The sequence below is a fragment of the Microdochium trichocladiopsis genome, assembly GCF_020744255.1.
Source record: "Microdochium trichocladiopsis strain MPI-CAGE-CH-0230 chromosome Unknown B0I36scaffold_5, whole genome shotgun sequence".
Taxonomy (NCBI): domain Eukaryota; kingdom Fungi; phylum Ascomycota; class Sordariomycetes; order Xylariales; family Microdochiaceae; genus Microdochium; species Microdochium trichocladiopsis.
This window is the reverse complement of record NW_025763548.1, coordinates 1,102,970-1,121,422: the sequence shown is the minus strand read 5'-3', so window position 1 is coordinate 1,121,422 and position 18,453 is coordinate 1,102,970. Positions and strand designations below refer to the sequence as shown.

Here is an 18,453-nt window from a genome sequence, read left to right as displayed (position 1 = left end):
ATCCACCACTCGTGGCTGGACATCCCCGCTTGCCAGTAAGATGGCATTCAATGTGGAACACGACTTCTTTATTGTCGAGAGCTGCTCGCGGCCTTCTAGTTACTTCGGCGCTCTTCGAATTCTGTATTTCTTCCTAGGCATCCCGGATTACTGTGTTCCCATGGCAAGTCCCGAATGGCACTGTCAGATAATCATAAGACATGCAAGTACGAATTACAAGTAGAAATTTTCCAATGACAATAGACAGCAGAGCCGCCGCCAAACCTCTAACCCTAACTATGGCTTTCTTAACGCATTTGAGCCACCAAAATGGTGGGCTCAGTGTGAATTAGACAATAAGATACTTCTAGACCCGTGCCTCTACCCTGTTCGTTACGCCAGTAATCATAAGAGCACCTTTCTATCGTGCAACTTCAGGCCTCCTCCTAAAAATGTCGACCGCATTCGCCTCTTGACCCCTGGCCCTCGGCCCTACTTAGCCACGGGCGCTGGCGGCTCGAGGACATGTGTGTGATCATCCGCAGATATCACAAGGCCGTTTTCTTGGCGGCAAATGACTGTATTAGAGACCCACGGCTCGTCCAGGATCTCCTCCATCTTTGCCCTCTTCTTAGGATCAACTGTGAGCATGCGGCCGATGATGTGTCTGCTCTCCCTAGGCAGAAGTCGCAACAGGCGCCATGGTCCACGAATGACCTCTTTCTTTTCCGGGTTCGCGCCCTCGGTAGCCCCACCCGTGGACACTGTCGTGGTGGTGCTAGGAGCACTCGAGTCGGCTTTGTGGGAAGTCTTTCCGTTCTTGCCGTCGGGTTCGCCGAAATAGTCCTTCTGCGTGTTTGCTGACGCGTTCGGCGTCTGCGGCCCTTCCATAGCGGGCTTTGAAGGCAATATAAGTTTGGTGGGATCATGGCCAGGAGTTGGCTCTGCGGCAAAGAGTTTGTAAGAGTTGTCAGACAGCCGAGGGACTTTCCAAGGGAAGCGGCGCAGCGACATGCAGCAGAAAATGATGGCGAGCGACCAGATATCTACCGCCTGGGGATCGTATTTCTTCTCGTCGTATACCTCAGGGGCAAGATAGGGATCCGAACCAACGATGCCTGAGGATTGTATTAGCAGCCGGACAAAACTGGAAGAAACATGTTGGGGTTTATGACTCACCAGAAGCAAGAACCAGCTCACTCTCAAAGGGATAACGGAAAACATGTGCGCTGCCAAAATCGATAATCTTCATGATTCCAGATGCGCTGACGACGACGTTGTCGAGCTTGAGGTCGCGATGGGCGAGGCCAGAGCTGTGAAGATAAGTCACACCACTGAGGATCTGTAAGAAGCAGCAGGTCACTTCCGCCTTGGACATCTTCCCGGTCATGACAATGGCAAACAGGTCAAATGGAGCGTACTCCATGACCTCGTACCATTTGCCCTTTTCGGAAATGATGTCCAATGTCTCGATGATGTTGCCGTGGTGCAAGGCGGAGCCAACACAGAACTCGGCGGTCAATTTCTTGACATACTCCTTCTCCGTCTCGTAGGAATGCCGAGGGCGGAACTCCTTTACCGCGAAAACGGTGTTATCTTCATTCCTCTTCATCAGCTTGACAGAACCGCCAGCACCGGAACCAAGGACGCGACCGATCTTGCCGTATTTCGAAGTCAGGTCGTGGTCGCCGAACGGGACAGATGTGGACCCCTTCGTCGAGGCAGGAGAGAGGCCTCCTGCTTTGGATGGAGCTGGCGACGCGGACTTCTTAGCTTTGGCGTGTCCGCCGACCTTGAAAAACCGCTTGAGGTCGGCCATGGACCCTCCATGGTGCCCATGACCCAAGCCATCGCTGGACCCAAGGGTGAGTTGCGACAATCGCTTTTCACTGCCACGATCTGACCTGGGTAGACTGATTGTCGAGCTGGACGGGGATCCGGTCTTCTTCTTCCTGGAAAAGACGAATCTGGAATCGATGTGTGCCGAGTTGCGACTTTGAGGCGGCCGCTTGCTCGCTGCATATGGGTCGTTCTCGTCATTATGCGGCGTGAACGGGCGGGAGTAGTATTGAGAGGCAGCATTTCTCGTCGGGCTCGACTCGCGTGACGTTGGTACAGACTGGCCACCAGGCCCAATGCTGAACATCCCGTGGCGATGCTTGCCATGAGAGCTAGTGTCCCTGTCGTCGGCGGCCGTAGTGCGCTGAGAAATAGATTCCGAGGATTGCTGAGTTTGCGCGCTGGGGCGAGGAGAGGAAGTGCCTGTTCCTTGTCCAGAAGCTTGAGGCGTGATAGCCTGCGAGTCGAAAGATGTCTCACCACTGAGCTTCCTAGCCTTCTGTAGCGAGTCGGTCGGTAGTGTGCCGGCTGGAGTCAAAGGAGGAGAAACCAGTTCGTGCCCTCGGCTAGAGAGGCCTGGTGAAGGCTGGCCCATGGGGCTATTGCTGATCTGTGGGGTTGCGGATGGTGACGTTTCATTAGAAGGATACTGAGCAGAGTGCACATTAGCAAAAGGCCTGACGAATAGTATTACGCAAATGACGAAAGTGTACGGTGAACCGATCCATTGGCATGCGCGACAGCAGCATTTCATGCCGTAGCTCGGTCCAAGCGAAATATCGGAGAGGGCAGCGGAACCCTCTCGATAGTGGCAGCCAGATCGATCCACACTCAGGTCAGTTACTCATATAGTTGAGTATGCCCGATGAGTTGTATTGGTGTCATGCCAAAAGCGTCGAAAAAAGCAATGTGACAACAATTATGCAGGAAGGGCCGAAGTGCCACTGGAGAAGTCGCTTACTCTTGAGACTGGTAGTGAGACAGGATCAAACGAGAAGCTCTTCAGTCGTTGTTCCTGAAGTTTGGAGCTTCGTAGTGACTGAGTAAGTGCCTGGATTTGCTCTGGAGTGGCCTCTGAGTTTTCGGCGATCCCAGGTGAGAGTGGTTCGTCGATTTGCACACTTGGGGTTCCAGCCGGGACAGGCGCATCGATTTCCTGGACCTTTGAAGCAAAACGCACCGCAGGCGCTGTTGAATCGAGAGCGGCCTTAGACGAAGTCGGTGCTTCGGTGTCTCCCTTTGGCAAGTCTGTGCGACGGCGAAGAGAGTTTGGCATTAGCACTGACAGAGGCGACACAAAGAAAAAAGCAATCACAGTGCTGTGCCTGGTTGGTTCGTGTGAACGCAATGGCCTGGTAGATAGCGGGAGCGGACGTGAGGGGTCTTGGTTGCGCGCATACCAACATGACCGGACTGCTGATCATGGCCAGCTGCCTGTGCCGCGGCAGAAGCAGTGCTGGAATCCATGGCGATTGGCAAGGCCGTTGTCGCGGGTTGTGTTTGCTGGCGATATTGCTGTGAAGCTGTGGTCGCCCTAGCCGGAAGCCGGATGACGCGGGTGGTGAGGGGCTCGCACGGCGTGCGTGCGTGCTGCTGCTGGTGAGCCCGTGCAGTTGGAGACGGCACCCGAGAGAGTGAAGGTGCAGTAGGGGCGTGGACGACGGCGAATCTCTAACGGCGACGTGATGTCTCGTCCCCCGCAGAGCTTGGCAGATGGATTGCAGCGAGTTGTGGCTGGAGGTGGTGCGGACGACGGGGAGGAAGAATTGGACAAGAGCAAAAAATGATGATGACGACGGGCTCCGGGCGCCGGCCTTGGGAGAGCAGAGCGTGAGCAGGACGCTCTTTCATCCTGGCCAGCAGCAAGCACCGCGGGCGGGCAAGCTAGACGGGCAGGACCCGGCCAGCCAGACACTTACTTTGCTTCCAGACATGAGCGGCCGTGCGACGGACCCGCCTTTGACTGGTCTTTCCCACTTTCCACGCCCTTGCCTTGCCCGCTCGAGCAGCCCCGCCGCCGCCGCCGCCGCGCGTGGAAGCCTGCAAGCGTTTCCATTGCATCGTCCTCGGCCCTCCAAATCGACGGCGCGCGGCGGCGCCGCCTCGTGGTCATGGCGTGTGCGTCCACCACCACGACACGACTCGGGCCCCAATGTGTCTTGCTTGCCTCACCCTCCGTCACAGCCCGTCTCGGCTCCCCGGTACCCGCCGCCGGAATCAACTTGACTCGGCAGGCCATGCCTGCGAACCCGCCCCGTGCCCTGTCGCAGCCAAGAACCCACCCGGCTCACTTCGAAGCGTCCCAGGCCTGGCCCGGCCCACTATCCATCCTATTTATGTGCCCTGCCGCGTATCACGAACGGCACTGCCATCGTGCTTTCAGTCTCTGTAATTACCTTCTTCTGTCGTCGTCGTCGTCGTTGGTGGGGGTCACACAGGATCTTCCGTCCCGGGCGCGCCACAAGGTTGCGCTTCTGTCGATCTTCAGATGGACCCTGCACGGCAGCGGCTCCGTCGCAAAGGCAGAGGCATATTAGAGATCATCGGCGTTCGGAATTGCCAAACTGGGCGGGGCCTCGGAGTCGAAGAGGAGGGCGCCGCATCAGCGCCGGCGGGCATATACATACACGTTGCTCAAACAAGCCCATCGCGACAAGATTTTGCCCAGCGCAGTCTTGTCCCGCCTCGAGCACTTGCTGGGCATCATCACGGCAGACGAGACAGCCCGCCATGGACTGTTATCAACATCGTAGCATTGGCCAGCGACCCGCCTGTGCGAATGAATCAAAACCTGCCGACCCATGTGCTTGATTTTAGCCGCATCACTCGAGCTCGACCATGCAGCACAGTCACCCCGAGCGGCTATTGGCCATCTGGCGAGATAGCGATTCAGGGATGTATGCAGCCAGGGCATGGCATGCAAGGTGCTCCTTGACAGTTCTCGAGCAAGCTCTCTCGGCACTCAAAGCAGTTGGCCGGCCGGCAGGGTGGAGCACTCTTCCCGCTTCAAGCAGCCTACTTACCTATGCCTGATGACTCGGCCTGGGTTCCCGCTTTGGCAGAACTTTACTTTCGCATCTGGAAGCCCAGCACACCCCCCTAGAAGCTTAGCTCACTCGGCAGCCACCCCTTTCACGATGAAAATCTTTGCCATAGAAGTTTTCCAGAAGGCAAATTCCAGGGTTGTGCTGGAGCAGAAGGAATTTCCATACCGAGCCCAACTCGCCCAACGAGGCCCGGGCAGTTGGGCTCTGACTGGCATTAGAAGTCGGAGACATACTGCACGGACGTAGCCCCTAGCCAACCTCATGCTTGGCCCCCCCCCGACTTCCCACCTGCGACCTATGCGGCAGAAGTTCCTGCCCAATCTGGCTCCAGGACCTGGCGCGCAATGTGATGCTGAGAATCAGGCCGTCCCCTGACCACGTGGATACTCACCTGGGCGTTCCTGTGAACATCCCGAGGACCGAGCCATGTGATGCAGCCTTTTGCAGATAGCAGATCTTCATTCACCTACAAGCAGTTCCGGAGTGCCGTTATCTTCGAGGCGATGATGATGTATGAGAGCTTACATCATCGGCATGTGATTTCTGGTCTGACTTTCGGTCCTATAACATTTACCTGAAGCTCTGCAGATGAAAAGAAAAAAGCGAAGGAAAGTCCGAGACAATGGAAAAGACCAAGTAGTCCGCCCGTCCGAGAGCTTCCACAACACCCGAAAACCTGCGACTCCGCCTAGGCACACAAATAGGGGCGTTATTCTTTAGCGTCGCGAAACTCTGTGGTTTGCAAGAGGCGGGAGGATTTGCTGGCGAGGCGGGGCTGCGACAAGACTTACTGTGGCCGGGACAGTGATATCCTATCCAGCCAGGCTGTGTTCACGAAAGCAGCGCGATCATGCATTGGCTACATGGAAGGCTTAGAGCCCAAGACGCCATCATGCTGATACTGTCAGCCCCACGCAGCATCACTTCATCAGTGCTCACTCAACTAGACGTAGGACGCGCTGGCATGCAGGGAGGCTTTGAGAGTGCCATGCCTACCCGCTCACGCGAATGGACGCCTTAGCATGTGTTCTGGTTGGTGAAATCTTCCCTGCACCGTGACGTGCTGTAAATAAAGCTTATTGCATGGATTCTTGGGAATGTGCACGGCCAGGAACGGCCCAGGCACCGCATCCTATTGTCGCTCCAGGTACTTAATCAACTGCTTGACCAAGCAACCTCGAGCTGTGGAGATCTCGAAATAAACTTGGGAGAATTAAGCGTGTGCCCACCTGTACCCGCAGTGGTTACCCCTGCACCGCCGATGTCGCCCCGCCACGCTAGCCGTGGGCGAGGCCACAACGCGCGTCGCCTGCCCTGCCGTGCCGCTGCCGTCCCGGGACACAACCATCGCCAAGGCGGTGCATCATCGCAGCCCCCCAGGAGCCAGCTCACAGCCGTTGTCAGCTTATCGATGCTGCTTCTCTGTCGCCATTGTCTGCCTTGTACGTGGTTGTGCTTCCGTTCTCGGTGCGTGAGCTGACTTTGTAAAAGGCATTGATGCTCAAAGCGGTAAGTGCTCACTCGGGTCGACAAAGACTTGTAGCCGGCCGAGAGACTTGCTTGCCCTGTTTGGACCCCGGGCATCCCTAACAGTAAATAGTTCGGGTCTGAGCTATTCTCAGCGACCCCGTATTCTGGAGAGCCCCCCTGCATCAATCAAGCCACTGACTTCGCGCGCGGCACCCCCCTTTCGACTCCCCGTCGCCTCGCGAGTGGAATCCTCGCGCAACTGCTTCAATCGTCGTCCATCCCTCACCAGCACGGAGCAGCGCCGCTGTCCTTTCCACCCCGATCTTCTGTTCGCCTCTGCTTCCGCTTCCGCTTCTGCCGCGACCTCACCAGCCATTTGGCTCATTCCCTTCACAGCTCGACCTTGGCCCATCCGCACCCTCCCTTGCCCGCGCGGTGCCTTTCGTCATTGCCGCCTCGATTGGTTTCACGGCACTTCTTTGCCGTCTTCAATCCACTACCTAGCCTCATGCATACTCACGATACGCGCTAGCGGCTTCACGACTGCGACGCCCCCCCTTCACAATGGCCTTCAAGTGGCTGCTATCTTCTCTTCTCCTTTCGCAGGCCGAAGCCTTCTATATTCCCGGTAAGGATACCAACCCTCGACGCATCGTGGAGCCTCGCGCCTGGAACCTCGTCGCTGACTGGTGATCGCCGGGAATCTCAACAGGCTGGTCCGTCAAGAGCTACCATGAGGGCGAGCACATCCCCCTGATGGTCAACAAGGTCTATTCCGACAATACACAACTGCAGTATGCATACTACGACCTGCCATTTGTCTGCCCGCCTACCGGCAGGAGTGTCGGCTCCATCCTTAGCGGCCAAAGCATCCCATTGAACCTCGGCGAAGTCCTCCGCGGCGACCGAATCACCACCTCTGACATCGACCTCGCCCTCGGGCACGACAACGAATGCAGCTACCTCTGCACTCAGCAAGTCACGAGGCGAGATCTCAAGCGGGCAAAAGAACTGGTCAAGGATGGATACGTGGTAGAATGGATTGTGGACAACCTCCCTGGAGCGACCAGCTTCGTGACGGTCGACAAGTCTCGCAAGTACTACGCAGCCGGCTTCAAGCTTGGCTTCACGGACTACTCCTCTGCCACTGGCAAGCCCCGCTACTATCTGAACAACCACCACACCATCGTTATTCGGTATCGATCCGCGCCAGGCAGGGCGGGCGACAATGGCGGCAAAGTTGTTGTCGGCTTCGAGGTCTATACCAAGAGCGTCGGCGCGAGCACGCCTCGAGGAAAAGACAATTGTCCGCTCGACTTGAAGGATGTAGAGGACAAATTTGAACTTTACATTGCACCGAACAAGACGACTGACCTCCACCAGCAATATCCGGACTCGTCCTATTACCCGAGCATCGAGGAGGGTGACGACAATGATACCATCGACGTCCCGTACACGTACTCGGTCTACTTCCGCGAGGATGATACAATCGAGTGGAACCGCCGTTGGGACCTCTACTTTGTGAACCAGGAGGAGGGGTCCAAGATCCACTGGCTGGCCATTGTGAACTCCTTGATCATCTGTGGTCTTTTGACCGGAATCACAATGATGATCTTGGCCAAGACTATCAGAACCGACATCAAGAATTTCAAGGAGGGAACTATGGAGGATGGGAAGCTCAAGATCAAGCGCAAGGCCAAGTCCGGTGCTCAAACCCCGAGGGTAGAGAAGCAGGGGCTTGGGCTACTCGAGCCTGCAACCGACGCTGATGCGATCGACGACATCTCTTCTGAAGACGAGGCTCTCGAGGATGTCACGGGCTGGAAACTTCTTCACGCAGATGTCTTCCGCAAGCCCCAGTATGGCTACTTGCTTGCCCCACTTGTTGGCTCCGGCATGCAGCTCTTGTTCATGGCTGTCGGTCTCATCCTGCTCAGCGCTATCGGCGTGTTGAACCCAAGCTTCCGTGGTGGCTTCATCAGTGCCGGCTTTGGCTTGTTTGTATTTGCTGGTGCCTTTTCGGGCTACTTTTCGGCCAAAGTCTACAAGACCTTTGACGGCACGAACCATGTCAAGAACGCGCTGGTCACCGCCTTGTTGTTTCCAGGTCTCTTCTTTGGACTCGTCTTCATCCTTAATCTGTTTGTATGGGCACAAGCCTCCAGCACGGCAATCCCATTCGGCACTCTAGTCGGCATTGTATTTCTATGGCTGTGCATCCAGGTTCCGCTCGTCTACGTGGGTTCCTGGTATGGCTTCGTCAGGACAGGCGCTTGGGAGCACCCGACCAAGACGACCAGCATTCCCCGACAGGTTCCCCCACAGGCGTGGTATCTACAGAGCCTGCAGTCTATCCTTCTTGCCGGCCTTATTCCCTTTGCTGTCATCTTCATCGAACTACTCTTCGTCTTCCAGTCTATGTGGCAGGACAAGAGCGGATACTACTATGTATTTGGCTTTCTCTCGGTTGTCTCGATCATCCTCATATTCACCATCGCCGAGGTCACGATTGTTACCGTCTACGTGCAGCTCTGCTCTGAGAACTATCACTGGTGGTGGCAGTCATTCGCTGTCGGAGGCGGCAGCGCCATCTGGATATTCCTGTACTGCGTCTGGTACTATTTTGTGAAGCTGCACATCACCGGCTTCCTCAGCTCGCTCCTTTTCTTCGCATACAGCTTCATGGCCTGCTGCATGTATGGCCTCTTGACCGGCACCATCGGCTTTCTGACGGCATATGCCTTTGTCCGGAGGATATACGGGTAAGTCGCCGGAACCATGCGTATTCTATATCAACATTTGGGATCTGATCGTTTAACCTGCTTGGTCTTTGTAGTGCGATCAAGGCGGATTAGCGCAACCTGCACCACTGGAGGACTCTTTTGGTGCCCTACGCATCCCAGACAGTGATAGGAGAAGAGGAAAGCGAGGGGGGTTGAAAAAGAGAACCCAAGGAAGAAAGAAGAAAAAAAACACTAAAAGCTTAGATATAATGTAATCTTTTGGACAAGGGCCCTCCAAACCGCAATGGCAGATGCGGGGCCGGGGAACATTACATATAAATAGGACTCCATGGATAGTTCATACATACACGAAACAAGTTGTAAAACACTCACTCATTCGTCTTCAGCTCTGTTCGTCACTTTTCGACTCCCCCGTGAAAATTCTTGCCGCAGATGTTACGGACGAGATCGGCTCCCGCACACGCATACGCTCTCTCTCTCTCTCTTTTCTTTCTCCCTGAGACTCGTGCGCGCTTGTAGACTTGCAAAAGTGAAGGTCCGTCCTTTGTAATATATATTCGCACGTGATCAACTTATCAACCATCATGACCACTTTATCCAAGGAACCCAGAGAGCGAGCAGCGTGCATGTGAATATATACATATAAGTTGATGTATATACTTGATTTCTTCCACAAAGACACTCCAGTCCCGTGTATATAGATAGCCATTGCACGTACACCACGTCAGTCCGGCAGCCCCGGCCCAATATCCGGACAAACGAACCAAAAACAAAAAGACAAGGGAGGAAGAGTAGCCAAAAGTTGGGTCTTTGTCCGTATGTGCGTGTGCTTGTACGTGTGTGCGTGTTTGTGTGTGTAAATGGAACGCCTCTTCTAAACGCCAGTGTCTGATGCTGGGGGAAAACGAAGCAAAGTGTCATGATGCCGGGGTTTCTCCCGATCTTCCAAAGAAATCCTCGCCCCAACTCTATTCGGGTCAGGTGGGTGGTGTCTCTCTCTTTCTCTCTCTCTCTCTCTCAAAGCGACAAAAACAAGCTTTGGGCCTCTTGTTCTTTTATATGCCGAAGAAGGTCTTGAGCCGCTCGTACGTGTAGAAGCTGACAGCCGCAAGCGGGACGACTTTGACATAGCCGATCGACAGGCCGACAAAGAAGCCCGCGAAACCGCGCTCGCGGAAGATCATGTTGGCCGTCTCGCCGATGCGCAGGCGGTGCCCGTCACCGACGGCGCCACCGACCTGCATCCGCCGCCGGATCACCTCGAGGGGGTACGATATTGTCTGGGCGACGGCCCCAGAGACACCGCCCGCCGTGAGCTCTGCCCAGGCCTGCAACGGTGCCGGCTTGTCCTTGGGCGCGTTCGCGGGCTGGGGCAGGGTTGTGTACTTGCGGAATGCAGGGCGTCGGAAGATATCGCCTGCCGTATCGTGTGTGAGGAAGGAGATACCCGCGTACGGGATCATGCCGAGGATCGTGGTCGAGAAGCCTCGGTAGAAGTTGACCAGCCCAGTCTGTGGTGTGACTGCCTTTGCGGTGACGGCGGCGGCTTCTGCAACACCCTTGGCGTTGGCGACGGCCACGAGCGGGTTTGTTGGCGCTGGTTGTGCCTGCTTGTTGTTCATTGGCGTCTCGTTGTAGATCTTTTTGCAAATGTCCATGAGGGATGAGCTGCGGTGTTTCGTCTCGAACGCGAGGCGCACGCGGATCACCTCGAGCGGGTATGTGAAGAAGACGGAGGTGACGCCGGCCAGCGCTCCAGCGCTGAAACGGCGAATCCACGTCTCGTGGTCCTTGGAACGTATTATGAATGTGCGGTACTGCTCATAGGCGACAAACTTGATGGCCGCGTAGGGATAGATCTTGAGCAGAGTGGCCGAGTGGCCGCGGAAGAGGCCTAATATGCCGTCGCGCGAATAGATGTCGCCGAGTGCTCTGCCCAGGCCGAGCCACGAGCTCGTATACTTGGCGAACTGCGGGTTGCCGGTCTGGAAGAGAATCTTGACCCGATCGAGCGGAGCGACTGTTGTTTTCGCCTGGAAGGAGGACCAGGGTCAGCAAGACCGCCATAATCATGATCACAAGCAACGATGGTCCCGAGACACAATACGTACAGCGCATCCTGCCAAACCGCCCGCGATACCTGAGCGCATCATGTAGTCCAGGCTGTGCTTGTCCACGTTCTTGCGGCTGCCCATTTCCCCGGCCTCTGCGCCGCTGGCTATGGGGGGTCCGTCGACGTTGGTGCCGACATGGCGGGGGCTCTTGTCGCCGCCAGTGACGCCCGCGACCGCGGTGGTGGCCTTCCTGACGACGCCGTCCATGTGACCGACGAGGGCGGTGGCGTTGTCGGCAAGGGAGGCAGAGGGAGGTGGTCTTATTGTCGTTGTTGTTGTCGTCGTCGTCGAGGAGGACGGCTGTGATGGGATGTCTGCGGACAGGGGAGCGGCATGGCTCGACCACGCCGATGGCATGCCTACACCACCAGTCCCGTGCAATGCGGGCGGCGGTTGTGTGGTGTGGCGCTCAAGCTGTCGGGGCTTGGTTTCCGTGTCTGGGCACTCTCTAACGTGTAAAGACTCGTTTGCTCGCGGGAGCGGCTTGCGAGATTGGTCGTTGGTGGTCGGGTAAAGTGCGTTTTCTCACGGCACGTGGGTGCTGGTGCGTGTGGATGGGTATGGGAGAGATGACAAAGAGGATCGTGGGAGTGGACAGGCTTGTGGCCGGCCGGAGTGGCAGCAGCAGCCGCAGCGAGGGATCGTGGGGAAAGAATTGGAGCCGGCTGGGTCTTGCAAGGTGCGGGCATTCCAGGGCCTACAGGGCATTCCAGGACAGTCCCTATAGCGCCATGGATGGATTACTGCGTCGGAACGTCATTGCGGCCACGCCCGCCTCTGTGCTCAAAGTCATGGATGGACCCAAGTGAACAACCCCACCCCCGTCCCCGTCCCTCGCCGCCGTTGCCAGCTTCCCCAACTCTCCACCGTTACGGCGGTCTCACGTGTCGTGGCAGAGCCTGCACACCAGGAACCCGAGTGTTCCTGCTGCTGCTGACACAGATGTCGAATATCGCACACCTGACCTGTTTTTTCCTTTCGCTCTCTTCTTCCCATGTGTACCTCGCGACGACGCACAACCGGCCCGGCTCTACACTGACTTCACATGCCCAGGAAGCCTAGACCGGCCAATCCCGTACCTTTCCCGCTCCAGCCGAGCCGAGTGTTGCCGAGCCCGTCCTCCGCTCTCCCGAGCTAGTGCCCCGCATCCGCCGTCTGGGCCGCGGCGGGCCAGAGCCCTGGAAGGCGCCTGGACCGGTAGTGCTGATCACATTGTGTCCAAGGCGCGTTCCTGCACCGATGGCAGATGATGGCTGTGACAAATATTGGTCCTGCCAGCAGCAGTTCAGATCTCCATGGTTGAGGCCTTGCAGTGCGACACTATTTCGAGGCATGGTGCCGGTCACAGTGGCCTGGACACTCAATCTACGCGACCAGCATATATCATGGACAAGCGATACATGAATACCAACCACTGTCTTATTTAGCGGAAGAAAAACAGATCTATTCGGTACCTTGACCACATGAGTTTTATCGCGGCATAGCTGCAGAAAATGTATTCACATTCTGCTGCCCAGGATTGTGACCCTGTGACCAATTCTCTCATCATTCCTAGCCTGGCCTGAAGAATTCCAGGGACCTCTTCATATCTCGTCCGGTGTTTAGCCTTTCGTGTAGCCGTGATGATCGAACCAACCTATACTATACGCCGGGCCGAGTAAGTCTGATGGCGACAACATGAGTCGGAAGTCGATACCGATCACGGCCAGCTCAGCAGTATTGTCACATCTCCCCCAGTCCACGCCGTAAATGGCTGTCAAGATGCAGATTTGCAAACACGGAAAGAGGGACGCCGGGCCTGTGTTCATCTCGCACTGCTACTCCCTCCTCCTCCTCCTCCTCCTCCTCCGTTTCACCGCAAACGACCCTCAATCTTGGCCTTCTCCTTGTCCTTGAGCTCTGCCAGCTCGCCCTTGCTCGCGTTGTACGCGGCGCTGACCTGGTTGAACGGGTTCTCTGGGCTCTTCTCAAATTCCTTACGCAGCTTATCCTTGCGCTGGTTCAGGCGTAAGCCCGCACCGCTGCCGTCGGCATCCATCTCCGCCAGCCGCCGCTCCTCGAAAGCCGCATAGGCGGCCTTGAACCGCCTCTCCGGGTGCCGGTCGATCTTGTCGTTCGAGCCGCCCGTGATCGACAGCGCGTCCAGGGCGTTGTCGATGCCCGAGGCGTTGAGCGCAGACCCCTTGTTGTCGTCGTCGAATTGTGATAGATCGAGGCCCCGGTTCGTCTTCTTCTCGGCCGTCTTGTTCTTCTTGGGCGCCTTGTCGGGCAGGCTCTTGGCCTCTTCCGCCTCGAGTGCTTTCAGCTCGGCCTTCTTGCGCGCCTGCTCGGCCTTCTTGGCGGCTTCGGCTTCCCTACAGGTTGCGGAAAGGGAAAAAGGAATCAGCGGATGATCGCCGATACACACGGAAATGTCAAGGCCTGGCGTTTCTCAACCAAGATCATCAAGCCTTACCTCTTGGAGTCGTCCTTGGATCCCTTGTTCCACTTAGTATCCTCTGCGGCGTCCTTGCGGGCGTTCTCGGCAGCGGCCTTGCCGGCGGCAGCCTCGGCCTTGCGGGCCTGACCGGCAGCCTTCTTGCTGTTTTCGCCGCCCTTCTTTCCGGCCATGGTGTCGAGCCCCTAGTCGAGGTGTGTTGCGGCGCGTCGGGATAAGGGAGGTTAGTGGTATTGCGACCTGCTGAGTCGTCGTGATCGGCGGTTGTTGTTTTTTGGTCTAACGCAACAGTCCAACGCCAAATTTGTTGCGAGTGATGTTGCGATGATGCTACATCTGCAGGTGAGCAGTTCGAGAGTTGATGGGACGATGTCGGTGGTCGGATCGACAAAATTCAAGAAATGGACGGGTGTTTTTCTCCACCGGCATGACTGCCCTCCACACTACGTAATAGGCATCAACACATGTACCTGCGAGGCTCTCTCTGTCGCTTATTTGCAACGGCACAATTCGATGAGTCACAGACAAATACGGGCAGAAGCAGCCGTGGGTCAGCATAGAGACTGGTCACCACGGCCTCGCTGCCACGGAGAGCAGAGCGGCCCCCGTGGTGGCCAGGTCGAAATCTGCACATCAGCACTTCATTCCAGGCCATCATGCAGCCCATGAATGTGAGGCTGGCTCTAGAAAGTTCGCCAGTCGCGCCGTGGACCCCCCTTCCGCCATGCCACACTGCTCTGCCTGCCCCACGCTTGCTGGACCCCTCGTCGAGCTTGACTGTGGTTAGCGCTTATCGCCGATAGCGATCACTGAGCTTGAGTGAGTGCGCCCGTGCCGCTGCCGCCGTGGACCCCTATCCCCCAGTTGCGCGTTAACAGCCGCTTCTCTGAGCATGCCCGCGCACTATCAACATCTTCAAAGCTCAAGTACAGAATTTTTGAACCTCTCGCTCGAGCGCTACGCGACCTACAGAAAATCACCTAGCATTCTCATGTGGCCAGACATCCTTGCAATTGCAATCTAGCGGACACTAAATTCTTGCACGCCCACCTTGGAAACTCCCAGCATCGCGCATATACAGTATACGGCATCAATACCATCAGAGACGGTCTGCAGCATGGCCCACCTCACGGCCAGTCGGCTGCCGGCGCTGCGTAAACAGCACCTCCTCGTAGAGTTCGCGGGTCTCAAGCAAGCTTGTCCCGAGGGTGTCTTTGTGAGCCTCACACCAGACGATCCCAGCATGTGGTCGGGTGTTCTCTTTGTCCGTGACGGTAAGTGGTGCAGGTAGTAGCGATTGTGTCTGTCTATCTGTCTTGCAACCCACAAGACTATGAACGAGTCTCTGATGAGTGTGTCACTGTCCAGGACCATATGCTCCTGCAGTGCTTCGTTTCCAGATACTGTTCCCACTCTCGTACCCGAGGACACCACCTCTCATCACCTTCACCACGGACATGTTCCATCCACTCATCGCACCCCTCAGCACCCACATGTACTCGGCAGACTTCCAGGAGAATGGCACTATGAGCGCTGCAGACCACGAGCGTCTGCCTCCTGGAGGGTTCAGCCTGAAACAAGGGTTTCCAGACTGGTTTCCCCGGAAGAGCAAGAGTCCCAAGCCTCGACCTGACCAGGCGCAAACTCCACCGCGACCACCGCCCAAGGACGGGCAGCCGACTCCCAGGTCGGTTTCTACTGCCTTCAGCAACGCTTCGGACTCTGCGATCCCCACTGGCCGGAGTGTGTCGATGTACGAGGTCCTTCGCTACATGCGGACTGCATTCGACGACGAGGCTGTGCTCGATGCCGTCCAGCTGCCCAACTCGGGAAACCCTGGCGCGTGGCACGCGTGGCGGACGCATCGTGTCGACAGCGGGCACGTGTACGCCGACGAGGAAGCTGCAGGGACTGCTGCGGGCGGGGAGAAGGACCTCAGCGCGGCTCCTCCCGCAGCTACGCCTTCCGAGTCAGCCATGCGACATGGCGACTGGAACTGGCAGGGAGTTTGGGAGGAGCGAGTCAAGAAGGGCATCAACGCCAGCTTGACTGAGAGTGCACTATACGGCGGAACTGGCGCTGGCGACGATGTGGTATGTGTAATAACCATTGAGGCACTTCTAGTCGGACTAGTGGCTAACGCTCTGAAGATACGTTTTCTGAACATGGAGGAGAATGACGTCGAGACAGCAAAGGAGAACATACGTCGTACCCTGGGCCAAACCATCTAAGAACGGAGGCCTTTTTGGCATCTACGACTCCAAGCAATTGAGTGCATCCAGGCAGACGCGCTTGCCGCCAGCGACGAAAACACAAACCGGATCAATCACAGGTCCATCCTGCTTTGCTACTCGCCACTTGGCAACGACCTCTGTTATCTCTCTCAGGGGTATCCTGAGGCGCGGACAAACTTACATATACGGGCATCAGAGCACCCGCCACACTTTACTTACAGGCTTATAACATCACGACTCAACTTGAGCGGCATTGGATATGGGCGGAATCCAGCCGCACCCAGCCGTCATTGCCACAGTCGTTGCTGTTCCCGTCCTCGCCATTGCAGCACTCGTCAGCTCCATTGTCAAGGGCTTCAATCTGCGGCAGGCCTTCCTGGAGAGAACTCGCTCGCCCGATCTCGAAGCGAGCCTGAGCTCAGGATCGATCGACAGCATCACCACGACTGAAAGCAAGTTTATCGGCCAAGATCTCTTCTCGAAATCTGTCACGCGCATTTCGTTTCCTGAACCATTGCATCATGCCGGCAGCCCCCTTCGTGTCCGGTTCGCATCTCATGTGGCCATCCCCTCTCAACATCGTCAAAGAACGTCCACGAGGGGCCAGTAGTATGCGTAGTGTCAACTGCTCGCCAGTCCGTAGACGATACGCCTCGCCCTCCGACCAGGATAGTGATCAGACCTTGACCGTTGTCAAACGACGCGAAAGCCAGGGAAAGAAGACGTCCCCAGCGTTCCGCAATCACGGTCCGGGATCCGGTGCTTTTGACCAGAGCAGCACAGTATTTGGCTCTTCAACTTCGTGGTCAAGGCCAGCACTATCAACGATGGCAAATGGTCACAATTGCAGCCTGGCGCAAGAGGAAACGAGCCAGGGAGCCTCGCGCTCGCCTGATATTGATTTCCGCTTTGAAGTCACGGCTCCGTCCTTGGGTGAAGACCTATCCAATTCATACGGCAATGGTTTAGGACTGCATGCTGGCGGAAGAGGAACGCGAGAACACTCTAATCTGGTCAAAAGTGCTCACATCCCTTCGTATACTGAAGTGAGCGACGACGAAGAGCAACGGACGTTGAATCCACGGCTGGACCGATGGCCACCTAGATACGTGCACTTGCTTGAGCCTCGGATCAAGATCACCCCAGAATCTCGGGTCGTAGCAATCGAGGGCAATCGCTTGTGGGTGGCGATAGAAGTTCTTCCGCCGCAAACAAATTCACACTGGCTGAATCCGAACAACTTCTCCGGCCCCAGTCGGTCCTCATCCAGCTCTACCGCCAGCATAGAGTCGGAGTTCGAGGATCACAAGTGTGGGTCCGTTGATGTTGACTTGGAACTTCGCCCCGGGCAAGATTGCAGGGTTCTGCAATTTATGGACGAGAAAAGCGTCAGATATTACGACTCAATCGGGTCTAGCACCTCCTACCCATCTGCCAAGCTTCGAGATATCGGCAGAAAGGGTCATCTAGTGATGGTGCTGATGTCGCTGCCCTCGGATCGGCCAGCACACGTGGTACACTCAGCACCAGCCTCTTCTGCGTTGTTCGAAGATCTAGAAATTCATCTTGGGTGTAATGTGGTCAACCTGCTGAAGGTGACAGTCAGAGTTCGACATGGACCTGGCATTCTCACCACGAAACCTGGCTACAGCCCGCCTGGAAACGCTTGGAGGGAGCTGCGGGCAACGGCGATTGTCAAAAGATACGACAGCACGTCTATCTGGTCTCTGGGGTGTTTGAGCCCATCTCATGTGGATCTCTTCCCAACGATGATATCTCACTGGGGCCGGGCAAGAGCGCACGACGCAGCCCACAGTCTCATGCCAGTACTGCGGTCGGGGAACAAGTATGGAGACATGTTTTGCACAACTCCTCAGCTGCTGGCACGAAGGCAAGCACCAAGCAATGAGATTGAAGCAAAGCACGTACCACAGAGGCGGGCAAGTCTGCAACGAACGCCATCCCCACAACCTTTGGTTGACCGGGCACCGCAAATTTGGATGTCGATCAGACGTGCACACTCTGGCGATCAACCCGGACCATCCATAGCTCATGCCAAACGCAATATGAGTTCGGGTCATACTTCATTCTTTTCAACAACGGCGCCTCAAGCACTGCCCCGGATTCACACACAGGAACCGCCTGAAAAAGAAAATCGGAGCCTGTATTGGTAGTAAAGCTAAGTCTTATGGTCTCCCAGACAGCTCAGACAGTAGATAGAAGACAGCCTTGGTTTCAATGGATATCAACAACCCTTCCACGTGAGTAGTGGAGTACTTGAAAGAAAGTGTGCTTGTGTCAATAAACCCAGATGCGCGGCACCTGGTTCACGATGCTCGGCAGAGCGGCATGTGTGACGTCTCTGTCAGCTGGCTCGCTGGAGAGTCGTGCAGGATGCAACAAGAGAAGACCATGTAGAGTCCCATTTTCTATTCCTTGACGACAAAGGGGACAATCGTAATGAGAGCTAAAGAGAAGATGCGCGAGGAAATGCTTAATGACCGCCAACTACCCACGTAACGCCGAGCAGAAAAAAAAGACGACCTTTCGACACCAACCAGTAATTAAAACCCCCGGAAACAATTCTGA

The 18,453-nt window shown here is 56.2% G+C and overlaps 6 protein-coding genes across 6 annotated transcripts; 3 read left to right on the top strand and 3 right to left on the bottom strand.

The window, feature by feature from the left end:
* Window positions 1–73: 73 nt before the first annotated feature.
* Window positions 74–3,624, bottom strand: B0I36DRAFT_322717 (kinase-like domain-containing protein). Its single transcript, XM_046153887.1, has 4 exons — window positions 3,219–3,624; window positions 2,780–3,066; window positions 1,159–2,467; window positions 74–1,097 (listed from the first exon to the last, which is right to left on the bottom strand). Exons 1-4 carry the CDS (start codon window positions 3,283–3,285, stop codon window positions 472–474), a joined length of 2,289 nt encoding a protein of 762 aa, XP_046012575.1. The 5' UTR covers window positions 3,286–3,624; the 3' UTR covers window positions 74–471.
* Window positions 3,625–6,607: 2,983 nt separating this feature from the next.
* Window positions 6,608–9,451, top strand: B0I36DRAFT_322711 (multispanning membrane protein). Its single transcript, XM_046153886.1, has 3 exons — window positions 6,608–6,963; window positions 7,048–9,097; window positions 9,172–9,451. The coding sequence occupies exons 1-3, from the start codon at window positions 6,900–6,902 to the stop codon at window positions 9,188–9,190; spliced, it is 2,133 nt and encodes a 710-aa protein (XP_046012574.1). The 5' UTR covers window positions 6,608–6,899; the 3' UTR covers window positions 9,191–9,451.
* A 683-nt stretch (window positions 9,452–10,134) lies between these two features.
* On the bottom strand, window positions 10,135–11,274 carry B0I36DRAFT_242547 (mitochondrial carrier domain-containing protein; the record flags this gene model as incomplete). Its single annotated transcript, XM_046149917.1, has 3 exons — window positions 10,135–10,605; window positions 10,660–11,112; window positions 11,191–11,274. The coding sequence occupies 3 exons, from the start codon at window positions 11,272–11,274 to the stop codon at window positions 10,135–10,137; spliced, it is 1,008 nt and encodes a 335-aa protein (XP_046012573.1).
* A 1,335-nt stretch (window positions 11,275–12,609) lies between these two features.
* Window positions 12,610–13,803, bottom strand: B0I36DRAFT_383808 (uncharacterized protein; the record flags this gene model as incomplete). Its single annotated transcript, XM_046160972.1, has 2 exons — window positions 12,610–13,547; window positions 13,649–13,803. 2 exons carry the CDS (start codon window positions 13,801–13,803, stop codon window positions 13,046–13,048), a joined length of 657 nt encoding a protein of 218 aa, XP_046012572.1. The 3' UTR covers window positions 12,610–13,045.
* A 720-nt stretch (window positions 13,804–14,523) lies between these two features.
* On the top strand, window positions 14,524–16,123 carry B0I36DRAFT_115537 (ubiquitin-conjugating enzyme/RWD-like protein). The gene is made up of 3 exons (XM_046147958.1): window positions 14,524–14,904; window positions 14,999–15,723; window positions 15,781–16,123. The coding sequence occupies exons 1-3, from the start codon at window positions 14,748–14,750 to the stop codon at window positions 15,859–15,861; spliced, it is 963 nt and encodes a 320-aa protein (XP_046012571.1). The 5' UTR covers window positions 14,524–14,747; the 3' UTR covers window positions 15,862–16,123.
* Window positions 16,124–18,200, top strand: B0I36DRAFT_115508 (uncharacterized protein). Its single transcript, XM_046147956.1, has one exon. The coding sequence runs from the start codon at window positions 16,386–16,388 to the stop codon at window positions 18,036–18,038; it is 1,653 nt and encodes a 550-aa protein (XP_046012570.1). The 5' UTR covers window positions 16,124–16,385; the 3' UTR covers window positions 18,039–18,200.
* The last annotated feature ends 253 nt before the right edge of the window (window positions 18,201–18,453 follow it).

What these genes read in the sequence shown, in the direction of transcription:
- B0I36DRAFT_322717 (XM_046153887.1), bottom strand. Translation starts at nt 3,285, where the DNA reads ATGGATTCCAGCACTGCTTCTGCCGCGGCACAGGCAGCTGGCCATGAT. An exon ending in TCAGCAGTCCGGTCATGTTG is followed by an intron (nt 3,067 to 3,218) that starts GTATGCGCGCAA and finishes GCCGTCGCACAG; the next exon opens with ACTTGCCAAAGGGAGACACC. An exon ending in TCTCACTACCAGTCTCAAGA is followed by an intron (nt 2,468 to 2,779) that starts GTAAGCGACTTC and finishes CACTCTGCTCAG; the next exon opens with TATCCTTCTAATGAAACGTC.
- B0I36DRAFT_115537 (XM_046147958.1), top strand. Translation starts at nt 14,748, where the DNA reads ATGGCCCACCTCACGGCCAGTCGGCTGCCGGCGCTGCGTAAACAGCAC. An exon ending in TGTTCTCTTTGTCCGTGACG is followed by an intron (nt 14,905 to 14,998) that starts GTAAGTGGTGCA and finishes GTCACTGTCCAG; the next exon opens with GACCATATGCTCCTGCAGTG. An exon ending in CTGGCGCTGGCGACGATGTG is followed by an intron (nt 15,724 to 15,780) that starts GTATGTGTAATA and finishes AACGCTCTGAAG; the next exon opens with ATACGTTTTCTGAACATGGA.
- B0I36DRAFT_322711 (XM_046153886.1), top strand. Translation starts at nt 6,900, where the DNA reads ATGGCCTTCAAGTGGCTGCTATCTTCTCTTCTCCTTTCGCAGGCCGAA. An exon ending in CGAAGCCTTCTATATTCCCG is followed by an intron (nt 6,964 to 7,047) that starts GTAAGGATACCA and finishes GAATCTCAACAG; the next exon opens with GCTGGTCCGTCAAGAGCTAC.
- B0I36DRAFT_115508 (XM_046147956.1), top strand. Translation starts at nt 16,386, where the DNA reads ATGCCGGCAGCCCCCTTCGTGTCCGGTTCGCATCTCATGTGGCCATCC.